The sequence below is a fragment of the Dermatophagoides pteronyssinus genome, unplaced genomic scaffold (assembly GCF_027571235.1).
Source record: "Dermatophagoides pteronyssinus isolate colony J.1.1.1.1 unplaced genomic scaffold, Derpt_VIB-CSIC_2022.12 sq0027, whole genome shotgun sequence".
Lineage (NCBI taxonomy): Eukaryota > Metazoa > Arthropoda > Arachnida > Sarcoptiformes > Pyroglyphidae > Dermatophagoides > Dermatophagoides pteronyssinus.
In genome coordinates this window covers 234,114-258,275 of record NW_027461551.1, presented here as the reverse complement: position 1 = coordinate 258,275, position 24,162 = coordinate 234,114, and the positions used below count along the sequence as shown (strand labels likewise).

The 24,162-nt window shown below is 28.3% G+C and overlaps 8 protein-coding genes and 2 long non-coding RNA genes across 16 annotated transcripts; 2 read left to right on the top strand and 8 right to left on the bottom strand.

Moving 5' to 3' along the window:
• Positions 1-46: 46 nt before the first annotated feature.
• LOC113793832 (uncharacterized) lies at positions 47-3,484 on the bottom strand. 2 transcript variants are annotated; one of them, XM_027343904.2, is made up of 6 exons: positions 3,321-3,484; positions 2,839-2,943; positions 2,666-2,777; positions 1,408-2,598; positions 467-1,340; positions 47-271 (listed from the first exon to the last, which is right to left on the bottom strand). In XM_027343904.2, exons 2-6 carry the CDS (start codon positions 2,900-2,902, stop codon positions 170-172), a joined length of 2,343 nt encoding a protein of 780 aa, XP_027199705.1. In that variant the 5' UTR covers positions 2,903-2,943; positions 3,321-3,484; the 3' UTR covers positions 47-169. The 2 variants fall into 2 exon arrangements, with proteins under 2 accessions (XP_027199705.1, XP_027199704.1); XM_027343903.2 differs by having other exon boundaries at positions 443-1,340; positions 3,321-3,481.
• Positions 3,485-3,810: 326 nt separating this feature from the next.
• On the bottom strand, positions 3,811-4,315 carry LOC142645888 (uncharacterized). The gene is made up of 2 exons (XR_012846917.1): positions 4,197-4,315; positions 3,811-4,127 (listed from the first exon to the last, which is right to left on the bottom strand). It is a non-coding gene; the product is annotated as an uncharacterized LOC142645888 (long non-coding RNA).
• Positions 4,316-4,324: 9 nt separating this feature from the next.
• LOC142645887 (uncharacterized) lies at positions 4,325-10,463 on the bottom strand. Of its 5 annotated transcripts, none has more exons than XR_012846915.1 (8): positions 10,337-10,463; positions 6,438-6,655; positions 5,191-5,309; positions 5,047-5,117; positions 4,881-4,990; positions 4,701-4,821; positions 4,497-4,644; positions 4,325-4,417 (listed from the first exon to the last, which is right to left on the bottom strand). It is a non-coding gene; the product is annotated as an uncharacterized LOC142645887 (long non-coding RNA). The 5 variants fall into 5 exon arrangements; XR_012846914.1 differs by lacking the exon at positions 10,337-10,463 and adding an exon at positions 10,076-10,184; XR_012846916.1 differs by lacking the exons at positions 6,438-6,655; positions 10,337-10,463 and adding an exon at positions 5,941-5,959.
• Positions 7,671-10,751, top strand: LOC113793831 (uncharacterized). The gene is made up of 2 exons (XM_027343902.2): positions 7,671-8,124; positions 8,198-10,751. Exons 1-2 carry the CDS (start codon positions 7,671-7,673, stop codon positions 10,597-10,599), a joined length of 2,856 nt encoding a protein of 951 aa, XP_027199703.2. The 3' UTR covers positions 10,600-10,751.
• Positions 10,752-11,984: 1,233 nt separating this feature from the next.
• Positions 11,985-13,647, top strand: LOC113793834 (glutathione peroxidase-like). 2 transcript variants are annotated; one of them, XM_027343907.2, is made up of 3 exons: positions 11,985-12,202; positions 12,421-13,032; positions 13,109-13,647. In XM_027343907.2, exons 2-3 carry the CDS (start codon positions 12,526-12,528, stop codon positions 13,487-13,489), a joined length of 888 nt encoding a protein of 295 aa, XP_027199708.1. In that variant the 5' UTR covers positions 11,985-12,202; positions 12,421-12,525; the 3' UTR covers positions 13,490-13,647. The 2 variants fall into 2 exon arrangements, with proteins under 2 accessions (XP_027199708.1, XP_027199707.2); XM_027343906.2 differs by lacking the exon at positions 11,985-12,202 and having other exon boundaries at positions 12,280-13,032.
• LOC113793833 (uncharacterized) lies at positions 13,497-15,491 on the bottom strand. The gene is made up of 2 exons (XM_075823385.1): positions 15,353-15,491; positions 13,497-15,282 (listed from the first exon to the last, which is right to left on the bottom strand). Exon 2 carries the CDS (start codon positions 15,244-15,246, stop codon positions 13,855-13,857), a length of 1,392 nt encoding a protein of 463 aa, XP_075679500.1. The 5' UTR covers positions 15,247-15,282; positions 15,353-15,491; the 3' UTR covers positions 13,497-13,854.
• On the bottom strand, positions 15,393-17,576 carry LOC113793824 (uncharacterized). The gene is made up of 3 exons (XM_075823386.1): positions 16,940-17,576; positions 16,143-16,852; positions 15,393-16,043 (listed from the first exon to the last, which is right to left on the bottom strand). The coding sequence occupies exons 1-3, from the start codon at positions 17,433-17,435 to the stop codon at positions 15,984-15,986; spliced, it is 1,266 nt and encodes a 421-aa protein (XP_075679501.1). The 5' UTR covers positions 17,436-17,576; the 3' UTR covers positions 15,393-15,983.
• Positions 17,577-18,322: 746 nt separating this feature from the next.
• Positions 18,323-19,557, bottom strand: LOC113793823 (uncharacterized). Its single transcript, XM_027343895.2, has 3 exons — positions 19,368-19,557; positions 18,589-19,310; positions 18,323-18,488 (listed from the first exon to the last, which is right to left on the bottom strand). Exons 1-3 carry the CDS (start codon positions 19,549-19,551, stop codon positions 18,408-18,410), a joined length of 987 nt encoding a protein of 328 aa, XP_027199696.2. The 5' UTR covers positions 19,552-19,557; the 3' UTR covers positions 18,323-18,407.
• Positions 19,558-20,524: 967 nt separating this feature from the next.
• LOC113793822 (uncharacterized) lies at positions 20,525-21,999 on the bottom strand. The gene is made up of 3 exons (XM_027343894.2): positions 21,504-21,999; positions 20,708-21,417; positions 20,525-20,606 (listed from the first exon to the last, which is right to left on the bottom strand). Exons 1-3 carry the CDS (start codon positions 21,997-21,999, stop codon positions 20,547-20,549), a joined length of 1,266 nt encoding a protein of 421 aa, XP_027199695.2. The 3' UTR covers positions 20,525-20,546.
• LOC113793821 (uncharacterized) lies at positions 21,676-23,899 on the bottom strand. Its single transcript, XM_075823358.1, has 4 exons — positions 23,662-23,899; positions 23,410-23,481; positions 22,624-23,333; positions 21,676-22,539 (listed from the first exon to the last, which is right to left on the bottom strand). The coding sequence occupies exons 1-4, from the start codon at positions 23,897-23,899 to the stop codon at positions 22,480-22,482; spliced, it is 1,080 nt and encodes a 359-aa protein (XP_075679473.1). The 3' UTR covers positions 21,676-22,479.
• Positions 23,900-24,162: the final 263 nt, after the last annotated feature.

Here is a 24,162-nt window from a genome sequence, read left to right as displayed (position 1 = left end):
CTGATAGCGTTGGGGGAATTTAAAAAAAATACAAACCAATAAACAATAAACGATAACAATCGATATATCGATCGAATTTTAATAAATTTTTTGTTGTTGTTTTGTTTTCACTCAATCTCACTCTCATGGCTCACATTCAAATCATCAGTAGCAAAAAACTATTTCCGCTTCACGATGTTGTTGTTTTAGCCGAACCTCGACTTCTGGTTGTCATTCGGGTAGGTGTAGCTGCTGTTGCTGCTGCCGTCGATGTTTTTGTTTTTGTTGCCGGCTATAATTTTATGAATTTATTCAATTGGAAAATTTATTTTTTTGTTTGTTTGGAAAAAAAGCAAGAAAAAAAGTACAAGAAAAAAAATCAATCACAATTTTGAATTATTAAATTTATATCAACAGGAAAAAAAATAGGCAAAAAGGGTTAAAGATCAATCAATCAACTAACCGAATTTTTCGGATTTATTGTTACCGTTTCCTTGGCTGAAGATTCTTTTGGTTGTTGTTGTTCAGTTTGTTTTTGTTTTTCCATTTGAATCTGTTCATCATTATTATCTAAATGTTCTTTTTTCATTTCCATTATTAATTGTTGTTGTTGTTGTTGTTGGTCAACATCAGAATCTTCTGTTGTAGTTAGAATAAAATGTGAATTTTCAACATTATCACCATTAATAATTTGAATATTTTCATTTGTTGTTGTTGTTGTTTTCGGGTCATTATCATTACCATCATTATCTTGTTGTTGAATGAAAATAGTTGTTGTTGTGGCCGATTCTTCTTCTTCTGTACCCGTAGTATTATTATCGCCATTTTGATTAGCCATTTGTTTAGCAGTATCAACATTTGCATCATTATTATCTTCATCTTCAACATAATCATCACCATCATCATCATCATCATCAATAAATTCACCTTGTTCCATATCGATAATGAATAATTCTGGATGACAACGTTGTCGATGACGATTAACATGGCTTGATTTAACAAATCTTTTATTACAATTAGGATATGTACATTCATAATTCTTTTCTCCAGTATGTGTTTTACGATGATTTGTAACATATGCCATTGTAACAGCTTTATAATTACAACTAGGCCAATCACAAGCGAATGGTTTAATATCGGCATGTCCCATAATATGTTTTTTTAGATGACATTGTTGAAGAAAACGTTTATTACAACCAGGCCATTCACAAACATGTTTTTTAGCATTTTCATGTATTGCTCGTTTATGATCGGTTAACGCACCTTTCAAACGGAATGTCCAACCACAACCAGGAAAATCACATTTGAAGGGTTTTTCACCCGTATGTGTTAACATGTGTGATTTTAATCCCGGTTTTTGGCTAATATTTTTGTGCGAAAAAAATTAATTAATTAATTAATTCAACGAAAAATTGATAATAATTTTACCTGAATGCAGAATTACAACCAGGCCAATCGCAAACATATGGACGTTCACCTGTATGCGAACGTAAATGTAATTTTAATTGATGTGTTTGTGAAAAACGCATTGAACATGATGGCCAATTACAAGCATATGGTTTTTCTCCGGTATGTGTTTTTTTATGATCCCATAAATTCGAACGATATTTTGCAATATATTTACAACCTTGAAATGGACATGGAAATCTTCTTAAATGACTATCCTCTTCTTTTGGTTCAACTTGACGACCTTTTTTAACTTTAGATGTTGGTGTATAATCAGCTGGATAATCTTCATCATCATCATCATTATCGATAATATTACGACGATGTGGTTTTCTTGTAGAACAAGAAACACCACCACCACCACCATTATCATCATTTGTCGTTGTCGCTTCTTCTGTACCATTATCATTATCATCATCATCATTAGTTTTTGTTATTGTTGATGTTTCTAATTCATTTGAAACTTGAAATGCAGTTATAACACCACCTTCACGTATAAATGTATATGATTGATCTGATTGTCTAGATTGTTTTGATGTTTGTATTGGTGTTTCAATTGATTGTGATAAACCTTCATAAACAAATTCTGATTTAATGTTTGGTACAACCATACGTTTAGATCTTGTTGTTGCTAATGTTGTTGTCGATGAGGTATTTGATGGTGATTCTAATTGATTTTTACGTTTACGACCACGTTTAGATGGTGTTATTGGTATTGTTGTTGATGATTGATCATCATGATCATCTAATTGATGATTATTATCATCATCATTTTGTCTTGTACGGCGGCGATCAATAACTTCACCAATTGAAGCCATTTCGACTGGAACAATAGCCGTTTCTTCGCTAATAATAGCCATTTCATTAACTTGTTGTTCTTCCAAATTATCACCACCTTCATCATTACCATTACCATCATTAACATGTTCATCATCTTGATCAATAACACGAAATACTATTTGTCCACCATTTTCACTACCATCACCAATTTGTAAAACTTGTATACTATCCATTGGTAAATCGATTGGTTGACCATCTTCACCAATAATAACATAATTTGTATGTGTTGTTTCACTATCATCAATTGTTTCTTCATCATCTTCCATTATTTCTTCTTTAATCGATGTAATTTTTTCATTCATTGGATCATCTTCAACACTTGATGTTTGATGGCTTTTTGGAGGGGAAAAACAAATCAATTAAACAAAACTGAAACCAAAACAAAGTAAAAATATCATACTCTTCATTATAATGTTGTTTCATTGATTCCATATTATCATAACGTATACCACATATACGACACATGTACATTTTAACACGAACTTCAACCATTTCGGCCATAAAATTTTGATCTAAACATTCGAATTTGATGAAATTATATTGAAGAAAAAAAATGATAACATCAATAATTACCTTTTACATCTGTAACCAATTCTTCTGTATTATTATTCTCTTCTTTAGTAATATTAGTATCCATTTAGATTTTTATGTTTCCGTAGAGAAAAGGAATGAATTCAACTGAAAATGAAAATGAAATATTCAAGATTAGCAAAATTGATCAATTGCGAATGGCGCGCGAAAAACATCCAAGGATTATTTTGAATTTCGAAAATGTTTCGTTTGAAACATGACAAATTCAAAGAATATAGGATACTTTTTTTGTTGTTGTTGGACATTAAGGACGCGACTTTGTTTATGGATGGATGTTTAATATTTATTTTTTCGTATTTTTCGGCCGCCACACACACACACATATTCAATGTATCGGGCACCATACATACACACAATTACATTAGATAATTTAATCGATAAAAAATCTTGATAAATCAGATTGATTTATCGGAATTTTTATTTCAAAAAAATCTTCATCAAATTCTATAAATATTTTAACTTACCAATCAGAAAATTTTGATTGAAATCAATATTAAACAAATGATTTTAGGTTGACAATGAACCGTCCATCGACAATGGCTCAGCGCGTTTTTGTATTGAGTCAACGAAAAAAAAAACGAACACAACAGATACGAATGGCCAACACACACACAGCAGCAGCAGCAGTTTTCACTTTTTTTACTCATTCTTTTTTCACACAGAAAAAAAATTTAGTAGTGTAAACTATCATTTGATTGGGTGCCCGAAACTGAGCTTTGGTAGTGCACTACTATTTGGTATACACACTACCAATCAGTGTAGCATTTGAATGGTAGTCCACTACTAGCTGGTATGTTACACTATCAATCAGTATAGCATTTGAAAAGTAGTGCACTATCAATCAGTATGGCATTCAAAAGGTAGTGCACTACTGTGGTGCCGCAGATTTTTTGCCCTTTTAACCCCCCTTTCAACCCGTTTATCCCCCATTAAATAAATTTAACCCCCATAGAATACTTTTATCATATTTATTTATAGAATTTTCATTAATATATTAAAATAAAATGGTTAATTACAATCAATTGATTAAATAAATATTGATAATCATTTCATTTTGATTGGTCGGTAGTTCAATTACAAAATTGATGGTTCAAAAGCTAAATTAACGAATTTATTTCAATCCGATTCGTTTGTATGCGTCAAAGGTGATTGGACTTTCGCGACCAAGGTGAGGAAATATGAATTCATAGTTATATCATCGACCAACACCAATTAGATTTCAGTCGGATGAACCATAAAACCAATGATTTAATTTCAATATAAGCTTTTATCTGTAAAAAAATAACCAAGAATTAGTTGTCATCATTCATTAAAGTCCAAGTTTAAGAAAAGATACATACCTAATTTTTTCGTTACAGATTGAATTTATCAAAAACAAACTAACGACCAAATTACCTTGAATACTCATTCTTCTGAAATAAAAAATAATTTAGCCAAGTAAAAAAATGAATTACCAAAAATTAGTTGTAATAATTCTAAGATTTCATAAGGCGTAGATATCAGTTTCCTTAAACTTTTACTGGACCATCACAATTTGAAATAAAGATTGAGACCGATCAATCTTAATATCGATTGCATTCAAAGAGGAATAGATATTGAAACATTGATTATCATCAACAAAGTCAAATCAAAATTCTTACCATAGTTTAGGGTCAATCAATCTAAAGCAAAATCAATCGACAATTTCCCACGATAAAACAAAAAATCTCTTGTCATTTTCAGGATAATTGGGGAAAATTTATTCTGAACTTTGTCGATCAACAGAACCAAATTGTAATATCGATACTTCTGAAATAAAAAATAATTTAGCTAAGTTTAATTGAATGATAGAGAATACCAATTACCAAAAATATGAAAAATCAGCAAAACTGAATTACAAACTGATAGCCAAACCAATAAATTCTAACTTATCTTCATAAACCAAAATTTTCAATTCATCATAAAATACCATCAAAATAAATAGCGCTATTTGGATTTGAATTGGGAATTAGAAATCGTGTTTAATAAATGAAAATAAAACTCACCAGCATTCTGGTTCGGTTTCATGGATGGAATCCAATGCAAGTATTGATATCGAAATCAAACCAATTTTCTTTTTGAATTTTGTCTTGTTCAACGGGCAAATGATCACATCCTAGAATATACATAAAAAATAATTAAGCCAAGTCTAAACAAATGATGGAGAATTACCGAAAAATTAGTTGTAATTATTCTAAGTTTTCATAATGCGTATATATCAGTAACGATTTAAACCGATCAATCTTAATATCAATTGCATTCAAAGAGGAATAGAAACATTGATTATCATCAATAAAGTCAAATTAAAGTTCTTACCTTAGTTTTGGGTCAATCAATCTTAAGCTAAATCAATCGCCAATTTTCCATGATAAAATGAATGATGATTGCATCATCGTTCAAACGTTTTTCCATCAATTTGGTGGCCAATTTTTGATCTGAAAAAGATAAAAGCATGGACAAAGATAATCTTAAATTAAAAAAATAGTTTGTCTCAAGATTTTGGACCAAACAAAAATCAATGATTAAATTTAAAAAATGTTTTACATCGATTAAAATTGTAATTTGCAAGTCATGATGAAAAGGCATGGACGATGATGAAATTCGAACGTTCGAAATTGGACTGATAAAAACCATGCCAAAAAAATTCAAGCAGTGGTTTACTGATGTGATAGACTGTATTGATCGAATGAAGGAAAAGTATAGAAAATAGGGGATACCACTTGTTGGGGGAAAATTTTATATTGAAATTAACTAGCCATTTGCCTATGCGCAATCGATCATTTGTTGGCCTTAAGAATTTTTGAAAAAGAAAGCATTATAATTTCCATTGATTTACAATGGTAAAAATGAAAAATTTGATTATTTTTATATTAAAATTCCTGATCTTTTCAACTTTATGAATTGATCGATGTCAGAGATGTTCAATCCTCTTGAATCGATAGACAACATAATGAAAAATATTTTGAATTCCAAGACAGAGTAAAAAATCAAATTAATGAATCGTTAGATATCAATGATTCAATCCCAACAATCAATGAAAGGGAATGGATAAAAAACTACGATTACCATTTTCAGTTACTGAATTATGCTGTCAATTTTAATTGTATTATCTTTTCATTTTCGATCTTCATCAGGATATTCATCAGAATAATCAAAAGATGCATAATGACAATTTTTATAATTAATATTTTTTAATCTTGAAAGCTATAATGTGTCTTAATCCTTATATACAAATGATAATTATTATTATTAAAATTCAATTGATAATTCTTAATTTTTTTATCAAATACAAAAACAATCTAATTCTTAAATTATAATCAGTAGTGTACGAGAATGCTATTCGAATTGATAGTGTTTGTAATACACTATCAGTTCGTATACTATACTGCCAATTGTTATGGCATTTTGATGATAGTGTAATATCAATTAGTAGACTATACTGCCAAATGACATGGTATTTCAATATATTCAAATGGTACGACACTACCAATTCGTATAGTTTACTACCAATTGCTATGATTTTTTGATAGTAGTGTGCTACCAGTTAAAATAAAGCTACGAACAAGCAGTGTAAACTACCAGCTGGCAGTGTTTTTTTCATTAGTGTGCACTACCAAATGAAAAAAGCACTACTGCCATTTTTCTGTGTGTTTGGCTTCGAGCATGCAATCGTCATGGCGTGCGTTTTTAGATTTTCAACATTACGCATGCGTTAAAAATTGATTATCATTTCAGCACATTCACATACTTAAGTACATATTTCCATCCATAGAGGACATATCTGAAAATGATTAAAAAAAATTGTAGTAGTAGCATTAAATTATATTTAGATTAAAAGATTTACGTATCATTAATCAATACCACTATTAGTGGGTGGTATTTATTACAGGACTTCAATGATTTTTTTTTCGTCAGACAAAAAAATTTTTATCGATCGAAATTATTTAAATTATTAATTTTTTTTTCTCGGAACAACTATTTAAAATTGGATAATTTTTTGAATCATTCAAAAATCTAATTGAAAAATTCTTGTTGAAAGAATTAGCCATAATAATTATCAAACAAAAACAAAAAATAAAGATAATCGTGGAATGTTTGTAACAAAAAAAAATTATAAAAAATTTATAGACAGAGCGCTGTCATCTATCGTTGGGAATTCAAACTACAATTTGAAAAAAAATTCATTACAAAAAAATTAAGAAAATTAAAAAAAAATATTTGACTGAAATTCCCATGCAAAATTAATTCATAAACATTCGCCAATCGTAACTTCGGAAGAAAAAAAAATCCTGGCCATAAATCTTGATCTTTTTTTTCTTTGGTGGTAATCTTCTTAACGGTTCAATGAATTTTTCCAATAAAAAACAAATATTAACAACATCTAAAAATAGGCAAAAGTCAAATTAGAAAAGAAGGATAATAATACAAGGTGTCTAACCAACCACCACAATGTCAATGGAATGGTTCAATGATGATGATGATGACAGGTTTTCACCAAGGTCATCATCATCTTGACTTGGATGATAAAGAAGGAAAACCCGGAAGTTAAATTCAAACAAACAAACAAACAAATACTCTTCAAACAAACAAAAAAAATTTAATAACATTATTATTATGATAATTCTAATAATAATATTGTCGGATAAGATTTGTTATTTTCGGTGGTTGAAGAAGATAAACACCAAAAATAAAAAGGTGTTTGATTCATTCATTCATTCATTTGTCGTCATTCGAATAGTCAACGAATGTTTTGAATTTGTTTGTTTGACAAACAAACTGAACCGATAAAAAAAACAATGTCTAAACTTGGTTTTGCCAATCTAACAAGTTTATTATTTAGTTTTCTGACCATATCGAATATAATTTATAATAAACAAAGTTTTTATGATCAATTAAGTGCAAGAAATAATTGGAATGCATATTATGATTATATAATTGTTGGTGGTGGTACAAGTGGTATTGTATTGGCAACACGTTTAAGTGAAGATCCAGATATAACTGTATTGTTGATTGAAGCTGGTGGTAGTGAAACAGTAACATCAAACACTCCTGGCCTAAGTGAAACATTAATCGGTACAGTAATGGATTGGAAATTTTTAACAACCGAACAAAATTATTCATGTGGTGCAATGAATCAACGAAAATGTCATCTGGCATCAGGTCGTTTATTAGGTGGTACATCATCTATTAATCGTATGTATTATCTACGTGGTAATCCAAATGATTATGATATTTGGCAAACAAAATTTGGTAAGTTTTTTTTTGTTGATTCCTTGATTTTGATGATGAATGTTTGTTTTGGCTTTTGTTAAATCAAAAACAGGACTAAAATCCTGGACATGGAAAGATGTATTACCATATATGATACGTAATGAAAATCAACAAGATTTGAATCGATTAAAATCAGGTATATATGGTCAAAATGGTCCTGTTTATTTGCAATCATTATCATCATCATCATCGAAATCATCAACTTCGACAAATGATCAATCAATCGATGATCATTCATCGGTGGATCGAATTCTTCAAACATTTCTTCATGCATCACGCGAATCTGGTTATCGTATTATTGATCTAAATCAAGGTATTTCAAACGGTTCATCCTTGCTACAATCAACAATCAAACAAGGACGACGACAATCAATATCGACAGCATTTTTAGAACCAATTCTAAAACAAAGAATAAATCTTCATGTCCTAGCTAATTCAATGGTAACAAAAATTTTATTTGAAAATGATCGTGCAATTGGTGTACGTTTTCAACGTGATTGGCAACAATATAGTGTATTTGCTCGGCAAGAAGTTATCATTAGTGCCGGTACATTACAATCACCAAAATTATTAATGTTATCCGGTATTGGACCACGTACGGAATTGAATCGTCATCAAATACCGTTGAAAATTGATTTACCTGGTGTTGGTGAAAATCTTCATGATCATGTTGGTTCATTAGGAATGTATTTTATTGTTGATAGTATACCGGAACCAGGTATTACTAAACAACATTTAAAACAATATTTTTATTATGGTAAAGGACCATTAGCACGATCATCATATGCAGCAACAATATTTCGTAGCCGGACAAAATCATTTAATAATAATGACCATAATCATTATCATCAACAATCATCATCACCTGATTCAATGTTATTAACATGGATAAATGGCTTAACAAATCGTGAAATATCACCCGAATTAAGTGAACAACAATTAAATTTAAAACGTTCTGCATGGCAACAATATTATGGTGAAAAATTAAAAACAACACAAGGTAAATTACAATTCACTATATTACCAATTGTATTGAAACCAAAAAGTCGTGGAACGATTCGGCTGAAATCATCAAATATATTTGATTCACCATTAATTGATCCAAGATATTTAGAACATCCGGATGATTTAAGACAATTAACCGATGCAATGCATGAAACATTACGTTTAATACGTACAAAATCATTTCGTCGTTTACGTACAAAATGGTATCAATCAGTTATACCTGGTTGTGAATATGAATATCAAAAATTTCAATCCGAATTTGCTGAAACAATATTGACTGATAATAATAATAATGACAATAATAACAATGGTGATGAAACAATCGATTCTTTATTGAACGATACTATCGAATTGATCGAAGAACAACCGAATAATATTTTCAATACTAATGCTCATTCGAATCATCAACAACAACCGCAATCGCAATCGGAAACAACAACGGCAAAAATTTTGCATCAATCACAAAACGCAAATGGCCAAAATTTACCATTCTATTTTGTATCATCATTTATGAATAAATTATTTCGTAAATCACCAACATCATTGATACGAAGACGATTGGAAAATTTTCGATCATCATCATCTTCGAATGATTTGAATAATCGTCATCGTCATTATCATCATCGATTATGGCGACGTTCAACAAATTCATCATCATCATCATATTATTATGATCAATATTGGATTTTAGAACCGGAACAATTTAAAAATCATCCATTAATGAATAAAACATTATATGGTGGTATTGATGGCAGTAGTAGTTTGATTGATGGTTTTTCATCATCATCTTCTTCGAATCAAAATCCAGATATCGGAATAACCGTATGGAATAGTCATAGACAACAATCGACAAGACCTAAACCATCACAACAACAACAAACTATAACAGAATCAACAACAAAAACTTTATTATCACCACAATTACCTGTTAATGTTGAACCAATTGTTTTGACTGGTTATTTTGATTCACCGCCGAAAATTTCTTCTTATTCTTCAACCGAATCACCATCCTCAACAACAACAACGACAAGGACAACAACAAAGCGATATCAATCATATCATTTTTCAACAACAAAACCACCATTACCAAATCGTCGATTCAATAATAATAATAATAATCAATCGCAACAACAACAACAGCAAACAGTTTCAAATAAAAAATCAAATGCATTGGATCAATATTTACGATGTATAGCCCGTCAGATGACAATGCCAATTGGTGATTATGTTGGTACATGTCGTATGGGTACAAAAAATGATCATCATAATGGTGGTGCTGTTGTTGATGAACGTTTTCGTGTTATTGGTATACGTTCATTACGTATTATTGATAATTCGGTTATACCGGAAATAACAACTGGTAGTATGGGTTCGGTTGCTATTATGCTAGGTGAACGTGGTGCTGAATTTATTCTTGAAGATCGAAAAAAATTGATGAAAAAAAATTAAAAAAACAAAAATGAATTTACATTCAAAATACTTATCTAAAAAATCTTTTTTTTTCAGGGGGGGAAGGTTAGGGAAATTTTCCTGCTTTTTTTTGGATTATCTGAAATAAACAAACAAAATGTATTATTTTTTTTAAACTCTGGTCTAATTTCAAAAAAAAATCATTAAAAATGTGGATGGCCATGACCATTCTTTGTTTTTTTTTTTTTTTGAAACTTGGTTCGAATTCGAATCATCCATTTCCCAATCAATCATTTTTTGTTTTGTTTCATTCAAATATAACGTATTTTAATCTTTTTTTTTCTTCGTTTTCCATAATGATGATGATGACATTGTTTTTGATCGTTTGATTTTTTCATTTATTTTCACCACCATCATCGTAATCGTAATCTTTACAAACAAACAATTTTTGATGACATTATTGAACTTTCAACAACAACAACAACATTATCCATTTAGGATATTTGTGAATATGGTAACCACCACAACGAACGACAATCAACATCAATTATTATCATCATCAAATGGAAATTTATACAGCATCTTTAATGATAAAGATTTTTTTGATTTTATTTTCGTTGTTCGTAAACAAATCATTTCATTCCATTAGAAAAAAAGCTATAAATTTTTTTTCTTTCGATTGTTTAGATGACACAGATTTTTTCGCAAATTCGAATGTTTACCAAATCCAAATGTTCGAATTCGATATCCACACACACACACACACACAAATGTCGTAATCACCAAATTGTAATTTTTGTTTTGTTTGTCGATTTGATTTGAAAATTCAATTATCAATCATGACCGATATTGAAAACGAAATGGAAAAAATCAATCAATCAATCGATTAATCAATCAAAGCAAAATTATCATCATCAATTTGATTTTCAATTGAAAATTCTAAAGAAGATCCATCCATCGGCCAAAATACGCTTATACGATGATGATGATTATTGTAATTATCACATCATCCTCATTAATTTAAAAGAAAACAATCGGCAATGATGATGGATGATAATCCTGGTAATTTTTCCTATTTTCCTACGAAAATGTGATAACTAAATTTTTATGTTTATGCAATTTTTATTATTTCAACAAATCAGGATTTTGAAAACAAAAAAAAACTGGTTGTCCTTGATTTTGGTAACCAAAAACAACAACAACAATGTCCATCAACCATTTTAATGATGATGACCAACATTGTTTGTCCATCATCATTTATTTATCGTTGGTTATCAAAAAAAAACAATTATTATTCTTTTGGTTTTGTTTAAACAATATAATCAGGAACAAAACAAAAGAATTTTCCCTCCCAAGAAAAAAAATATGATAAACAACAATCAAAACAACAGCGAATTATCAATTTCAAAATCATGGAAAAATTGTTGTTGTTGTTGAGGGGAAAAAGAAAAACGAGAAGAACGTTTATATTTGGGCAAACTTGTTTCGATACGAATCGAACAACAAAATAACGAAATTATCATTATCATAATCAAAAAAACGAATTTCTTCTTGTTGCTGACGTCTTCTTCGTTACTTTTTTTTATGATATGATATAATCAATATCATAATCATCGTTTTGTGTTTTTTGTTTGCATTCGAGGTTAGTATCGTTAAAAAACTTTCTCTTTTTTTTGTTGTTAACGTTCGAATCTTTTACACTGAGAAAAAAGTGTGGTTTGCACACGCCAATTTTTTTGAGGTTTGCACGCCAATCGCTAACACATTTACATGCTTTTTTTGATGGCGTGCATACCTCAATGTTGGCGTTATTACGGCATCCAAAATGGACTTTTTTCTCAGTGTATCTGTCTGTCACAGCCGCACACAGAACACTATTTAAACCCGAACATAAAATTTAAATTTTTCGGCAAATTCAAGATTTTCTTTTTTTTTCCACCTGCAAAATATCAAAAAAACGCAACGATGAAATCAACGATTCAATTTTGTTTGATTTTATTGATGTTTGGTCATCATCATTATCATTGTCAACGTGTAAATTCATCCGCTCTTTTGGATTCAATTAATCGTGATTTAGATGAATTAAAATCATCCATTTCGAAAACATTAAATTCACCAAGATTTAATGCATCATCATATGTATTTCGTACGAATGTAAACAATAGTCTTGATCATAATGAAGATTTGGATGATTCACATACACATTTTTTAGTTGATTTAGATCAAGATCGACCATTTGTTCAATGTTCAGTACCAAATGATGGTGATTCATTATGGAAATTTTCAATTCCATATTTAAATGAATCAAATGGTTTATTACGTTTTCGTGAATTTCGTGGTAAACCATTATTGTTAGTTAATGTTGCTACATTTTGTGAATCAACAATTGAATATCCAATCTATAATCAATTAAAAGAAAAATATGGTGATCAATTGATTATTATTGGTTTTCCATCCAATAATTTTTTGAATGTAAGTCATTTTTTGATGAAATTTTCAAAAATTTTTTAACCCTTTTCACCACCTTCAATGATCAAAAAAACAACAGCAAGAACCAACCGGAGATGCTACCGAAATCTATAATGCAATCAAATATGTTCGACCTGGTAATGGTTTCGTACCGAAATTTCCATTAACCGAACGTATCGATGTAAATGGTTTGAATCAACATATAATATATAAATTTCTTAAACGTTGTTGTCCATCAACACGTACACGTTTTAATGTTAATGAAGAAAAATTATTATATAAACCAAAAAATGCACGTGATATACGTTGGAATTTTGAAAAATTTCTCATTCATCCAATAACTGGTTATCCAGTTAAACGTTATGATCAAAAATTTTTACCCGATCGTATTATACCGGATATTGATCGATTATTGGAAGAAACCAGGCAAAATTCAGCTGATCGTCGTGTATCAACATAAAATCCGAATCAAAATTGATTGATTGAATTTTATCTTTCTACACCCCCTATTCACCCACAACCATTTATATCAAAATGATGAACAACAACAAAATTTTTCTCAATCCTTATCCATAAAAAACCTTGTTTGAATAAAGAAAACTCATCCAAAAAAAACAATGTTCATTTTTATATGAAATTTTTTTAATATTTCGAATGAATGATAAACAAAACAAAAAACAAAAACAAACAAAAAAAAAACGAAAGAAAAAAGAAATTTTCCCTGCTCATCACATCATCAAAAGAAGATAGATTAAATTAGATTTTTAGACGAAGAAAATTTTTGATATGAACAATTTAAAAAAAAAGAATGAATTGATTTTTTATTTATTTAATAGAATGTGTCCAATCAACTAGACCACCGAATGTTGTACCATCGAATGCTGCACGTAATGCTTGTGATGATGATGATGATGCTATGGCTGATGTTACTGTTGATGCAGCTGATGATGATGCTGCAGAGGATGATGTTGATGATGATGATTGTTGTTGTGGTGTATTACCAGTATGTGTTAATTTATGTTTTTTTAGATTACCTTTCAAATCGGATATATAGCCACAACCGGTAAAATCACATTGATAAATTAATACACCTGAATGTAAACGTTTATGTATATTTAAACGTCGTGGTTTTTCCGTTTGATATGAACAACCAGGATGATCGCAATGATAATAAACAATACGTTTTGATGATAATGATGATTGTTGATGATGATGATTATTTGAATGATGACTACTACTATGATGACTGCTATGATGATTTTGATTTTGATGATGGTGATGTTGTTGTTGTTGTTGATGATGATGTTGTTGTTGCTGTTGATGATGATGTTGATGTTGTTGTTGTTGCTGGTGGATCGAACTATGATATGATGCGGGTGGAGGTAATGGTGGTTGATTAAATGAAAATGCCGGTGTACCTGTACCAGGCAAACAACGATTTGTATCAATACGTATGGCTGTTGCTGATGTTTGACCTGACATTGGATTTTGAAAATAAATCAAATGTGGTTTAATATCATGTTGAATATTATCACCATCATCATTATCTAAATTATTATCATCATCATCATCATCATCATCATTATCATTACAATTATCGGCTGATGATACAATAATTCCTTGGCCATCAACATCGGCACCAATCTGTAAATGATGATGATTATGACCAATACCATTAGGTCCATCAATAAAATTACCACTTTGTATAAGTGTTTGTAATTTTTCCGGTAATAATGATTTTATATGTTCATCATTACCGGTTGTACATTGATATAAACGTAATGAATCATAACGTTGATTCCAATCATTCAAATCATTATCATATGATTGAATTAATTTTTGTAATTGTTCAATTTGTTTGGATGTTCTTGTTGAATTATTATTATTATTATTATCGTTATCATTATTATCATGGTTATTGTTTGAATTCGATGATGATTTTGATGATTTTTCCGCTGATGATGATCGTAATGTTAATAAATTTTGTAAACATTTTATCTCATCACGTGATATACGTTTAATATTTTCTAATATTTGTACCGAATGTTGTAATGAAATGGCTATATCTTTAACTTTATTTAATTCACGATCATATCGACGACATTTACGACAATTTACCACCATTGATTCATTATGAGTGCTATTATTATTGGTAGCATTTGTTGCGGCTGCTGTTGATGATGATCGTTGATTAACATAATCCATTATGGTTGACATTTTTTTTTCTTCCACAATTTTACCAGAAAAAATTTGCTATTTCAAACAAAGAAAAACATGTTTTTTTCATGAATGAATAAACAAACTAAAAACAACAGCAACTTACATTTATCGATCAAGTTCGATTTATTTTCTACAGCCAAAAAACAACAACAACAACAACAATATCGATTACAATCAAACACGAATATTAACAAAAAAACGTTTAAGTTATTAATTAATTAATAATCCATTTCAATATAAAGGATGTTTACCGAAAAATTAAAAAAAAAAAAGAAGTAAATAACACACACAAACATATATGTGAAATTGGTAATGGTAGTGGCATTTTCAATAAATTCGATATACAACAAGAAAGTAACAGCAAAAACACAAGTGGGAGCAGCAACTCCCATTGAAAGCATCAAGCTTAGAAGCACCCATGTGAATTAAAAAGAACTGTTATGTTGTTTTTGTTCAGTTATACGCTTATATGTTTTGTATTGGTTTTCATTATTTTTGTGGACAAAAGATGGCAGTGACAATCGCCGATTGTCAATAAACAATCGATTATTATTAATCGATTATTTTTTTTGTATTCGAATTTTTTTTGCATTCGAAATTTTCCTTCTTATTTTTTTTTGTTTTGTTTATTTTGATTTTGATTTTTTGAAATTGATAAAGTGATTTTTTTGTTTAGTGAATAAAATCTTTAATACAATATGTGATTGTGAATGTGTGAATGTTAAACATATTTTTTAGTGTTTATTTTTTTGTTTATAAATCATCATAAGTAATTTGCAATAAATGAGTGAAAACTGATCGATTTTTTGATTGTTTTTGTATCATGGAATTGAAAGAAAAAAAAAGAAAAAGAGAAAATTAAAATGCTCAAAGATTGATTGATTGATACTTACCCGAACAAAACCGGCCATGCTAATCGTGCCAAATTTTCCATATGAAAAACCATAATGATTTTTTGTATGAAATTTTTCAATTTCAAATGATAGTTTCCAATGTAAATTTATTGATTTTGTTTTTACAAATGATTTGACAGTATTGAAATGAATCAATCGTTGAATACCATTCGAATGGATACAATTTGAAAATTGGGTACAAACATAATGTACACCGAACATTCCTACAACATGTGATGCAATCCAGGTTAATATAAATACTAATTGTTTCATATCTGCTTTTAGTTCATTATCATAAATTTTCATCAAACATGATACTAGATAAAGATCGATCGGTATAAAACCAACAAGATAAGCAAGGAAAATTGTTGAATATAAACGAAATATACGATTCCCAAATATGAATAATTTGGTATTTTCACGTATAAACAATGCCAACAATCGATTTGATGGTTGTTTTTTCTGAATTTTTTGATTAATTCGATCATATTCGCTCGATATAAGCCAATAGAAACAAAGTATAAAGGTAAATAATAATTCAACCATATGGAATGCAAAAATAGAATCAAATATTTCTGTAACAGAAGTAGTTATAGCTGTAACAAGTTTAATATAGCCAAAAAAATGTGGATAATCAGAATCAAAAAATTCTGACCAATTTATCATCACTTGTTTCACAATATAAAGTGGTATAAGAAAAAGAAACGATCCTGATTTGTTCATCAAAAATCATATAAAAAGAATGAGAGAGAATTCAATTATTCAACTAAATTTTGTTGTTTTAAACCACCACTTACCTGTCATACAGATTTCCAGATTACGACGAACAATATGTTTACGAATTCTTTTTCGTAGATAATTCGACCATTCTATTGTTGGTGATTTGTTTTCAAAAATAAAATCATTTCGTTTTCCAAGAATCAAATCAACTACATTCGAATTCAATTGACAATAATTTTCAGCGAAAAAATGTTTATACATATAAATCAATGAAAGAAATAAGAATGATAAAACAAGATTCCATCCATTAGTAATCTGTAAATATTTACTGGAATCAAATATAACAATACGATATTGATTTGACGATGGTAGAATATAGATTAGAAAATATCTAATCATTGATGCTGATAAAAACATGAGAAAATATTGATGACAACAAATAATTCTGTTATTTTTCTGTAGAATTCCTGTCACAATTAAATCAATATCTTCAAAATATTTTTTTGTATTTGGCCAAAACCATTGATAACCTATTGTCAATAGTTTTTCAATATTTTCTATTAATGATAACATTATTATAATGATATGAACAGATTCAAGTAAAAACAACAACAAAACAATGATTATTCTTGGTCAATATATTTTACAATACTGAAACGATAATAAAAAATGGTTGATTTGTTATTCGTTTCATCATTATAGTGCAAACAAAAAAAAAAATGATTTTCAAAACAAAAAACAATCGAATTTGCCCAAATTATTGCACAGTAATCGATTTTTTTGGTTTTCTTTTTGAATAGAAAAAAACTGATAAGGTAAGGTTTTTCTTTTTTGGAAATTCTTAAATTTTCAAATTTTTTTGTTTAATGTTTAATTCTGTTGAATTGTGTGTGTGCGATGAATGTGAAGCAAAAAAATGAAATGAAAATTCTGACGAATTTGAAACCGAGAAATAAGCCAAAAAAAATTTTCGCAATCCTTATTCAAATGAATTTGGTGAATGATGAATTAATTATTATCATCATCATTATTACCTGAATTAGATATTAACAACCGAAAAAAATAGTGAGCTAATTTTACAATGAAAAAAAAATTTTTAATGATATTTTAGCATTAACTGTTGAAAGAATGGTTTTATTTTCACATTTAATCAAAATTAAATGTGACGTTTTTATTAGTTTTTTGTTTTAAATTCTGTTCTTATCACTTTATATAAATAAAAATGGAGAAAAAAATAATGTAATTATCATTAGATGTTGTGACGTAAAATTAAAATTTCTAGCGAATTTTTTCTTTTTGAAAAAAATGAAAATACAAAATTATAATGTTTTTTGATTCTATTAGTGTAAATATTTTTGTTTGTAGACCATCATAAGTAATCCACAATAACATAAAAAAGTAAAACACTGACTGGCTGAGACGAAACACTTTTTTCAATTTCAATGCGCATGCTCGAAAAATGGATGGCTTGCATTTTTTATTTATAAGGGTCTTTTGATTTTTACATAAACAAATGGCTGGCTTGCATTGGAATTGGCCTTATGACTAAGCTAGACTTCGTCTACTTAGTAGACGAAGCCAATGGCCAATGGCTTGCAATGCTAGTTTACAATAAATAAGTGAAAACTGATCGATTTTTGTTGGTTGTTTTATCATGGAATTGAAGAAAAGAAAAAGATAGAGATAAAATTTAAAATGTTCAAAGATTGATTTATTGATTGCTTACCCGAACCAAACCGGCCATACTAATCAAGCCAAATTTTCCATAAGAAAAACCATAACGATTTTTTGTATGAAATTTTTCAATTTCAAATGATAATTTCCAATGTAAATTTATTGATTTGGTTTTTACAAATGATTTGACAGTATTCAAATGAATCAATCGTTTGATACCATTCGAATGGATGCAATTTGAATATTGGGTACAAACATAATGCACACCGAACATTCCAACAGCATGTGATGCTATCCAGGTTAATGTAAATACTAATTGTTTGATATCTGCTTCCAGTTCATTATCATAAATTTTTATCAAACATGATACAAGATAAAGATTGGCCGGTAAAAAACAAGCAAGATAAACGAGAAAAATTACTGAATATAAACGAAATATACGATTTACAAATATGAATAATTCGGTATTTTCACGTATAAACAATGTCAACGATCGATTTGTCAACGAATTTAATGGTTGTTCATTCTGGATTTTTCGATTAATTCGTTTATATTCGATCGATATAAGCCAATAGAAACAAAGTATAAATGTAAATAATAATTCAACCATAATGAATACAAAAAAACAGTCAAATATGTTTAATGTTAATGTTAATAAAGCTGATATAACTTTCAAATAACCAAACAATTGAGGATAATCAGAGTCAAAAAATTCTGACCAATTTATCTTCACTTGTTGTACAACATAAAGTGGTGTATAGAATATAAACGATCCTGACAAGAATGACAAGAATTATATTTAATTGAACGATATAACCACATTAGCCTTACCTGTCATGCAGATTTCTAAATTACGGCGAACAATATGTGTACGAATTCTTTTTCGTAAATAATTCGACCATTCTATTGTTGGTGATTTGTTTTTAAAAATAAAATCATTTCGTTTTTCAAGAATCAAATCAACAACATTCGAATTCAATTGACAATAATTTTCTGAGAAAAAATATTTATACATATAAATCATTGCTAATAATAGTAATGAAAAGATTAAATTTCCTCCATTAGTTAGCTGTAAATATTTACTGGAATCAAATAAAACAATACGATATTGATCTGATAAGGGTAGAATATAGATGAGAATAAATCTGATCATTGATGCTGATAAAAACATGAGAAAATATTGATGATAACAAATAATTCTGTTATTTTTCTGCAGAATTCCTGTCACAATTAAATCAATATCTTCAAAATATTGTTTTGTATTTGGCCAAAACCATTGATAACTTATTGTCAATAGTTTTTCAATGCTTTCTATTAATGATAACATTATGGCAAGAAATACAAAACGAAACCAACAGAGTAAAGATTTTGAGTAGATGAAACATAAAACAATAAAACTAAAATGATAATTAAATAAAAAAGTTTTGTTGGTTTTTATTTTTTTCATTATTGTTATTAGGAAATCAAGAATGTTTTTCATTAACAAATTCTTTTGTTGTTGGTGAAAAATCTCGATCAACTTTTTGAATTAGGGGTTGCTAAATTATTATGGTGCAGTAATCGATTTTTGCCTTTCTTCTAAATGAAAATCGAATGGTACGGTTTTTCTTTGACAGTTGAAAAATATTTCTAACCATGGCTTGACACCAAAAAAAAACCAAAACCAAAAAATACAAATTTTTGTCAAGTATCATTTGATTATCATCACTATCATTGAAAAAGTTTTTTTTCATTGTCATTTTTCACGGAATGTCAGTGGCGCAAAATCGAAATTACTATTGAATTTTTCGTTTGAAAATGTAGAATATGCAATTAAAAAAAGTTTTTTTTTAAATTCATTAATAGTAAAAATGAACGTAAAATTTAGAATTTTTAATTGGATTTTTTTTTCATTTAACAATTTATATATGAATGAAAAAAAATGAAGATGAATTTTATTATTATTATTAACAAATAAAAAAGAAACAACTAACAACAAAAACAAAAAATGTCTAATTTTGTAATAATATTTTAGTGTGTATTTTTTTGTTTGTAGACCATCATAAGTAATTTGCAATAAATGAGTGAAAACTGACCAATTTTTGTTGGTTGTTTTATCATGGAATTTGAAGAAAATGAAAAGATAGAGATAAAATTTAAAATGTTCAAAGATTGATTCATTGATTGCTTACCCGAACCAAACCGGCCATACTAATCATGCCAAGTTTTCCATAAGAAAAACCATAATGATTTTTTGTGTGAAATTTTTGGATTTCAAATGATAGTTTCCAATGTAAATTTATTGATTTTGTTTTTACAAATGATTTGACAGTATTGAAATGAATCAATCGTTTGATACCATTCGAATGGATACAATTTGAATATTGGGTACAAACATAATGTACACCGAACATTCCCACAACATGTGATGCTATCCAGGTTAATATAAATACTAATTGTTTCATATCTGCTTTTAGTTCATTATCGTGAATTTTCATTAAACATGATACTAGATAAAGATTGGTTGGTAAAAAACCAACAAGATAGGCAAGAAAAATGACTGAATATAAACGAAATATACGATTTACAAAGATGAATAATTTGGTATTTTCGCGTATAAACAATGCTAACAATCGATTTGATGGTTGTTTTTTCTGAATTTTTTGATTGATTCGTTTATATTCGATTGATATAAGCCAATAGAAACAAAGTATAAATGTAAATAATAATTCAACCATATGGAATGCAAAAAAACAATCAAATATGGCTAAAACTGAAGTAGTTAAAGCTGTAACAATTTTAATATAGCCAAAAAAATGTGGATAATCAGAATCAAAAAATTCTGACCAATTTATCATCACTTGTTCTACAATATAAAGTGGTGTATAGAACAAAAACGATCCTGGTATGTTCATCAAAAACATATAAAAAGAATGAGAGAGAATTCAATTATTCAATTAAATTTTGTTGTTTTAAACCCCCACTTACCTGTCATACAAATTTCCAGATTACGACGAACAATATGTTTACGAATTCTTTTTCGTAGATAATTCGACCATTCTATTGTTGGTGATTTATTTTCAAAAATAAAATCATTTCGTTTTTGAAGAATCAAATCAACTACATTCGAATTCAATTGACAAATATTTTCGGCGAAAAAATATTTATACATATAAATCAATGAAAGATATAAGAATGATAAAACAAGATTTCCTTCATTAGTAATTTGAAAATATTGACATGAATCGAAAAAAATAATACGATATTGATTGGACGATGGTAGAATATAGATCAACAAAAATCTTATCCATGCCGTCGTTAAAATTTTGAGAAAATATTGATGATAATGAATAATTCGATAATTTTTCTGTTGAATGGCCATCATAATCGAATCAATATGTTTAAAATATTGTTTTGTATTTGGCCAAAACCATTGATAAATGATAATCAATAGTTTACCAATATTCTCTATCAATGATGACATTGTTGCGGAAAAATATACAAACACCAAATGATATTCTTAGCTGATGAATTTTAAAATAATAAAATTAAAATGATAATAAAATGAATAGGATTTGTTGTTTTTATTTCAATTATTATGCATATCAGAGAAAAAAGTTTTCATTAATAAGAAAGGAAAAAGAAGTTTAAAAATTAGGATTAAATCATGGTTTGATAATCAATTTTTTTTCACTGGTAAAGAATTGCTATTTTCGATGAAAATTGAATGTATGAAATTTTTATTACCAAATTATCATTAAATAATCTTTATTTTTAGTCGTCGATTCTGTTTTTTGGTGACGCAAAATTAAAATTTCTATCGAATTTGAATAACAGAATATGCATGGAAGAATAGAAAAGTTTTCTTCCCAAATGAAAAAAATGAAATTGAATTAATTATAATTAATTCCGAATAAACCAACAATAACAATTGCCGAATTTTACAATGAAATTTTTGAATATTTTAGTGTTTATTTTTTTGTTTATAAACCATCATAAGTAATTTACAATAAATGAGTGAAAACTGATCGATTTTGATTGTTGGTTGTTGTTTCATGGAATTGAAAAAAAAATTAAAATGCTCAAAGATTGATTGATTGATACTTACCCGAACCAAACCGGCCATGCTAATCATACCGAATTTTCCATATGAAAAACCATAATGATTTTTTGTATGAAATTTTTCAATTTCAAATGATAGTTTCCAATGTAAATTTATTGATTTTGTTTTTACAAATGATTTGACAGTATTGAAATGAATCAATCGTTTGATACCATTCGAATGGATACAATTTGAATATTGGGTACAAACATAATGTATACCGAACATTCCTACACAATGCGATGCTATCCAGGTTAATGTAAATAATAATTGTTTGATATCTGCTTCCAGTTCTTTATCGAGAATTCTCATCAAACATGATACAAGATAAAGATTGGCTGGCAAAAAACTAGCAAGATAAACAAGAAATATTGTTGAATATGAACGAAATATACGATTTACAAATATGAATAAGTGTGTATTTTCACGTATAAACAATGCCAACAATCGATTTGATGGTTGTTTTTTATGAATTTTTTGATTAATTCGATCATATTCGATTGATATAAGCCAATAGAAACAAAGTATAAATGTAAATAATAATTCAACCATATGGAATGCAAAAAAACCATCCATTATAGTTAATGTTAAAGTTGTTAGAGCTGAAATAATTTTCAAATAGCCAAAAAAATGTGGATAATCAGAATCGAAAAATTCTGACCAATTTATCATAACTTGTTCTACGATATAAAGTGGTGTATAGAACAAAAACGATCCTGGTATGTTCATCGAAAATTATATAAAACGATAATTCAATTATTTTATTGAACGATATAACCACCTTAGCCTTACCTGTCATACAGATTTCCAGATTTCGACGAACAATATGTTTACGAATTCTTTTTCGTAGATAATTTGACCATTCTATTGTTGGTGATTTGTTTTTAAAAATAAAATCATTTCGTTTTTCAAGAATCAAATCAACAACATTCGAATTCAATTGACAATAATTTTCTGAGAAAAAATATTTATACATATAAATCATTGCTAATAATAGTAATGAAAAGATTAAATTTCCTCCATTAGTTAGCTGTAAATATTTACTGGAATCAAATAAAACAATACGATATTGATCTGATAATGGTAGAATATAGATCAATAAATATCTTATCCATGACATCGAAAAAATGTTGAAAAAATATTGATAATGATGAGTTCGATTTTTCTGTAGAATTCCCATCATAATTGAATCAATATGTTTAAAATATTGTTTTGTATTTGGCCAAAACCATTGATAACTAATGATCAATAGTTTTCCAATATTTTCTATCAATGATGACATTATCATAAGAAGAGTTAAAAAACGAAACAAAGATTATTCGTAACTGATGAATTTCGATATAATGAATAATAAAGTTACCATCATCATTAAATAAGTTTCATTTTTGACTGTCGATTGTTTTTTAGTGACGCAAAATAGAAATTTTCATCTTAAAAAAAACAGAATTTGCCTGATGATAAAGTTTTTTGAACATTTCCTCAAAAGTAAAAATTTAATAAGAAATTTTTTCATTCCGCAATTCACACTCAATTTAAATTAAGGAT

Bases quoted from the DNA above. Each gene is read 5' to 3' on its own strand.
- LOC113793834 (XM_027343906.2), top strand. From the start codon at position 12,331: ATGCTTTTTTTGATGGCGTGCATACCTCAATGTTGGCGTTATTACGGC. The intron at 13,033-13,108 runs GTAAGTCATTTT...AAAAAACAACAG, and splicing joins CATCCAATAATTTTTTGAAT to CAAGAACCAACCGGAGATGC.
- LOC113793832 (XM_027343903.2), bottom strand. From the start codon at position 2,902: ATGGATACTAATATTACTAAAGAAGAGAATAATAATACAGAAGAATTG. The intron at 2,599-2,665 runs GTATGATATTTT...CCCTCCAAAAAG, and splicing joins AAACAACATTATAATGAAGA to CCATCAAACATCAAGTGTTG. The intron at 272-442 runs GTTAGTTGATTG...ATAAAATTATAG, and splicing joins CAATAAATCCGAAAAATTCG to CCGGCAACAAAAACAAAAAC.
- LOC113793831 (XM_027343902.2), top strand. From the start codon at position 7,671: ATGTCTAAACTTGGTTTTGCCAATCTAACAAGTTTATTATTTAGTTTT. The intron at 8,125-8,197 runs GTAAGTTTTTTT...AATCAAAAACAG, and splicing joins TATTTGGCAAACAAAATTTG to GACTAAAATCCTGGACATGG.
- LOC113793822 (XM_027343894.2), bottom strand. From the start codon at position 21,999: ATGTCATCATTGATAGAGAATATTGGTAAACTATTGATTATCATTTAT. The intron at 21,418-21,503 runs GTAAGTGGGGGT...TGAACATACCAG, and splicing joins TCTGGAAATTTGTATGACAG to GATCGTTTTTGTTCTATACA. The intron at 20,607-20,707 runs GTAAGCAATCAA...AAAATTGGTCAG, and splicing joins GTATGGCCGGTTTGGTTCGG to TTTTCACTCATTTATTGCAA.
- LOC113793833 (XM_075823385.1), bottom strand. From the start codon at position 15,246: ATGTCAACCATAATGGATTATGTTAATCAACGATCATCATCAACAGCA.
- LOC113793824 (XM_075823386.1), bottom strand. From the start codon at position 17,435: ATGTTATCATTAATAGAAAATATTGAAAAACTATTGACAATAGGTTAT. The intron at 16,853-16,939 runs GTAAGTGGTGGT...TGAACAAATCAG, and splicing joins TCTGGAAATCTGTATGACAG to GATCGTTTCTTTTTCTTATA. The intron at 16,044-16,142 runs GTAAGTATCAAT...AAAATCGATCAG, and splicing joins GCATGGCCGGTTTTGTTCGG to TTTTCACTCATTTATTGCAA.
- LOC113793823 (XM_027343895.2), bottom strand. From the start codon at position 19,551: ATGTATAAATATTTTTTCTCAGAAAATTATTGTCAATTGAATTCGAAT. The intron at 19,311-19,367 runs GTAAGGCTAATG...CATTCTTGTCAG, and splicing joins TTTAGAAATCTGCATGACAG to GATCGTTTATATTCTATACA. The intron at 18,489-18,588 runs GTAAGCAATCAA...AAAATCGATCAG, and splicing joins GTATGGCCGGTTTGGTTCGG to TTTTCACTTATTTATTGTAA.
- LOC113793821 (XM_075823358.1), bottom strand. From the start codon at position 23,899: ATGTCATCATTGATAGAAAATATTGGAAAACTATTGATCATTAGTTAT. The intron at 23,482-23,661 runs GTAAATATTTAC...CACCAACAATAG, and splicing joins TATTGTTTTATTTGATTCCA to AATGGTCAAATTATCTACGA. The intron at 22,540-22,623 runs GTAAGTATCAAT...AAAATCGATCAG, and splicing joins GCATGGCCGGTTTGGTTCGG to TTTTCACTCATTTATTGTAA.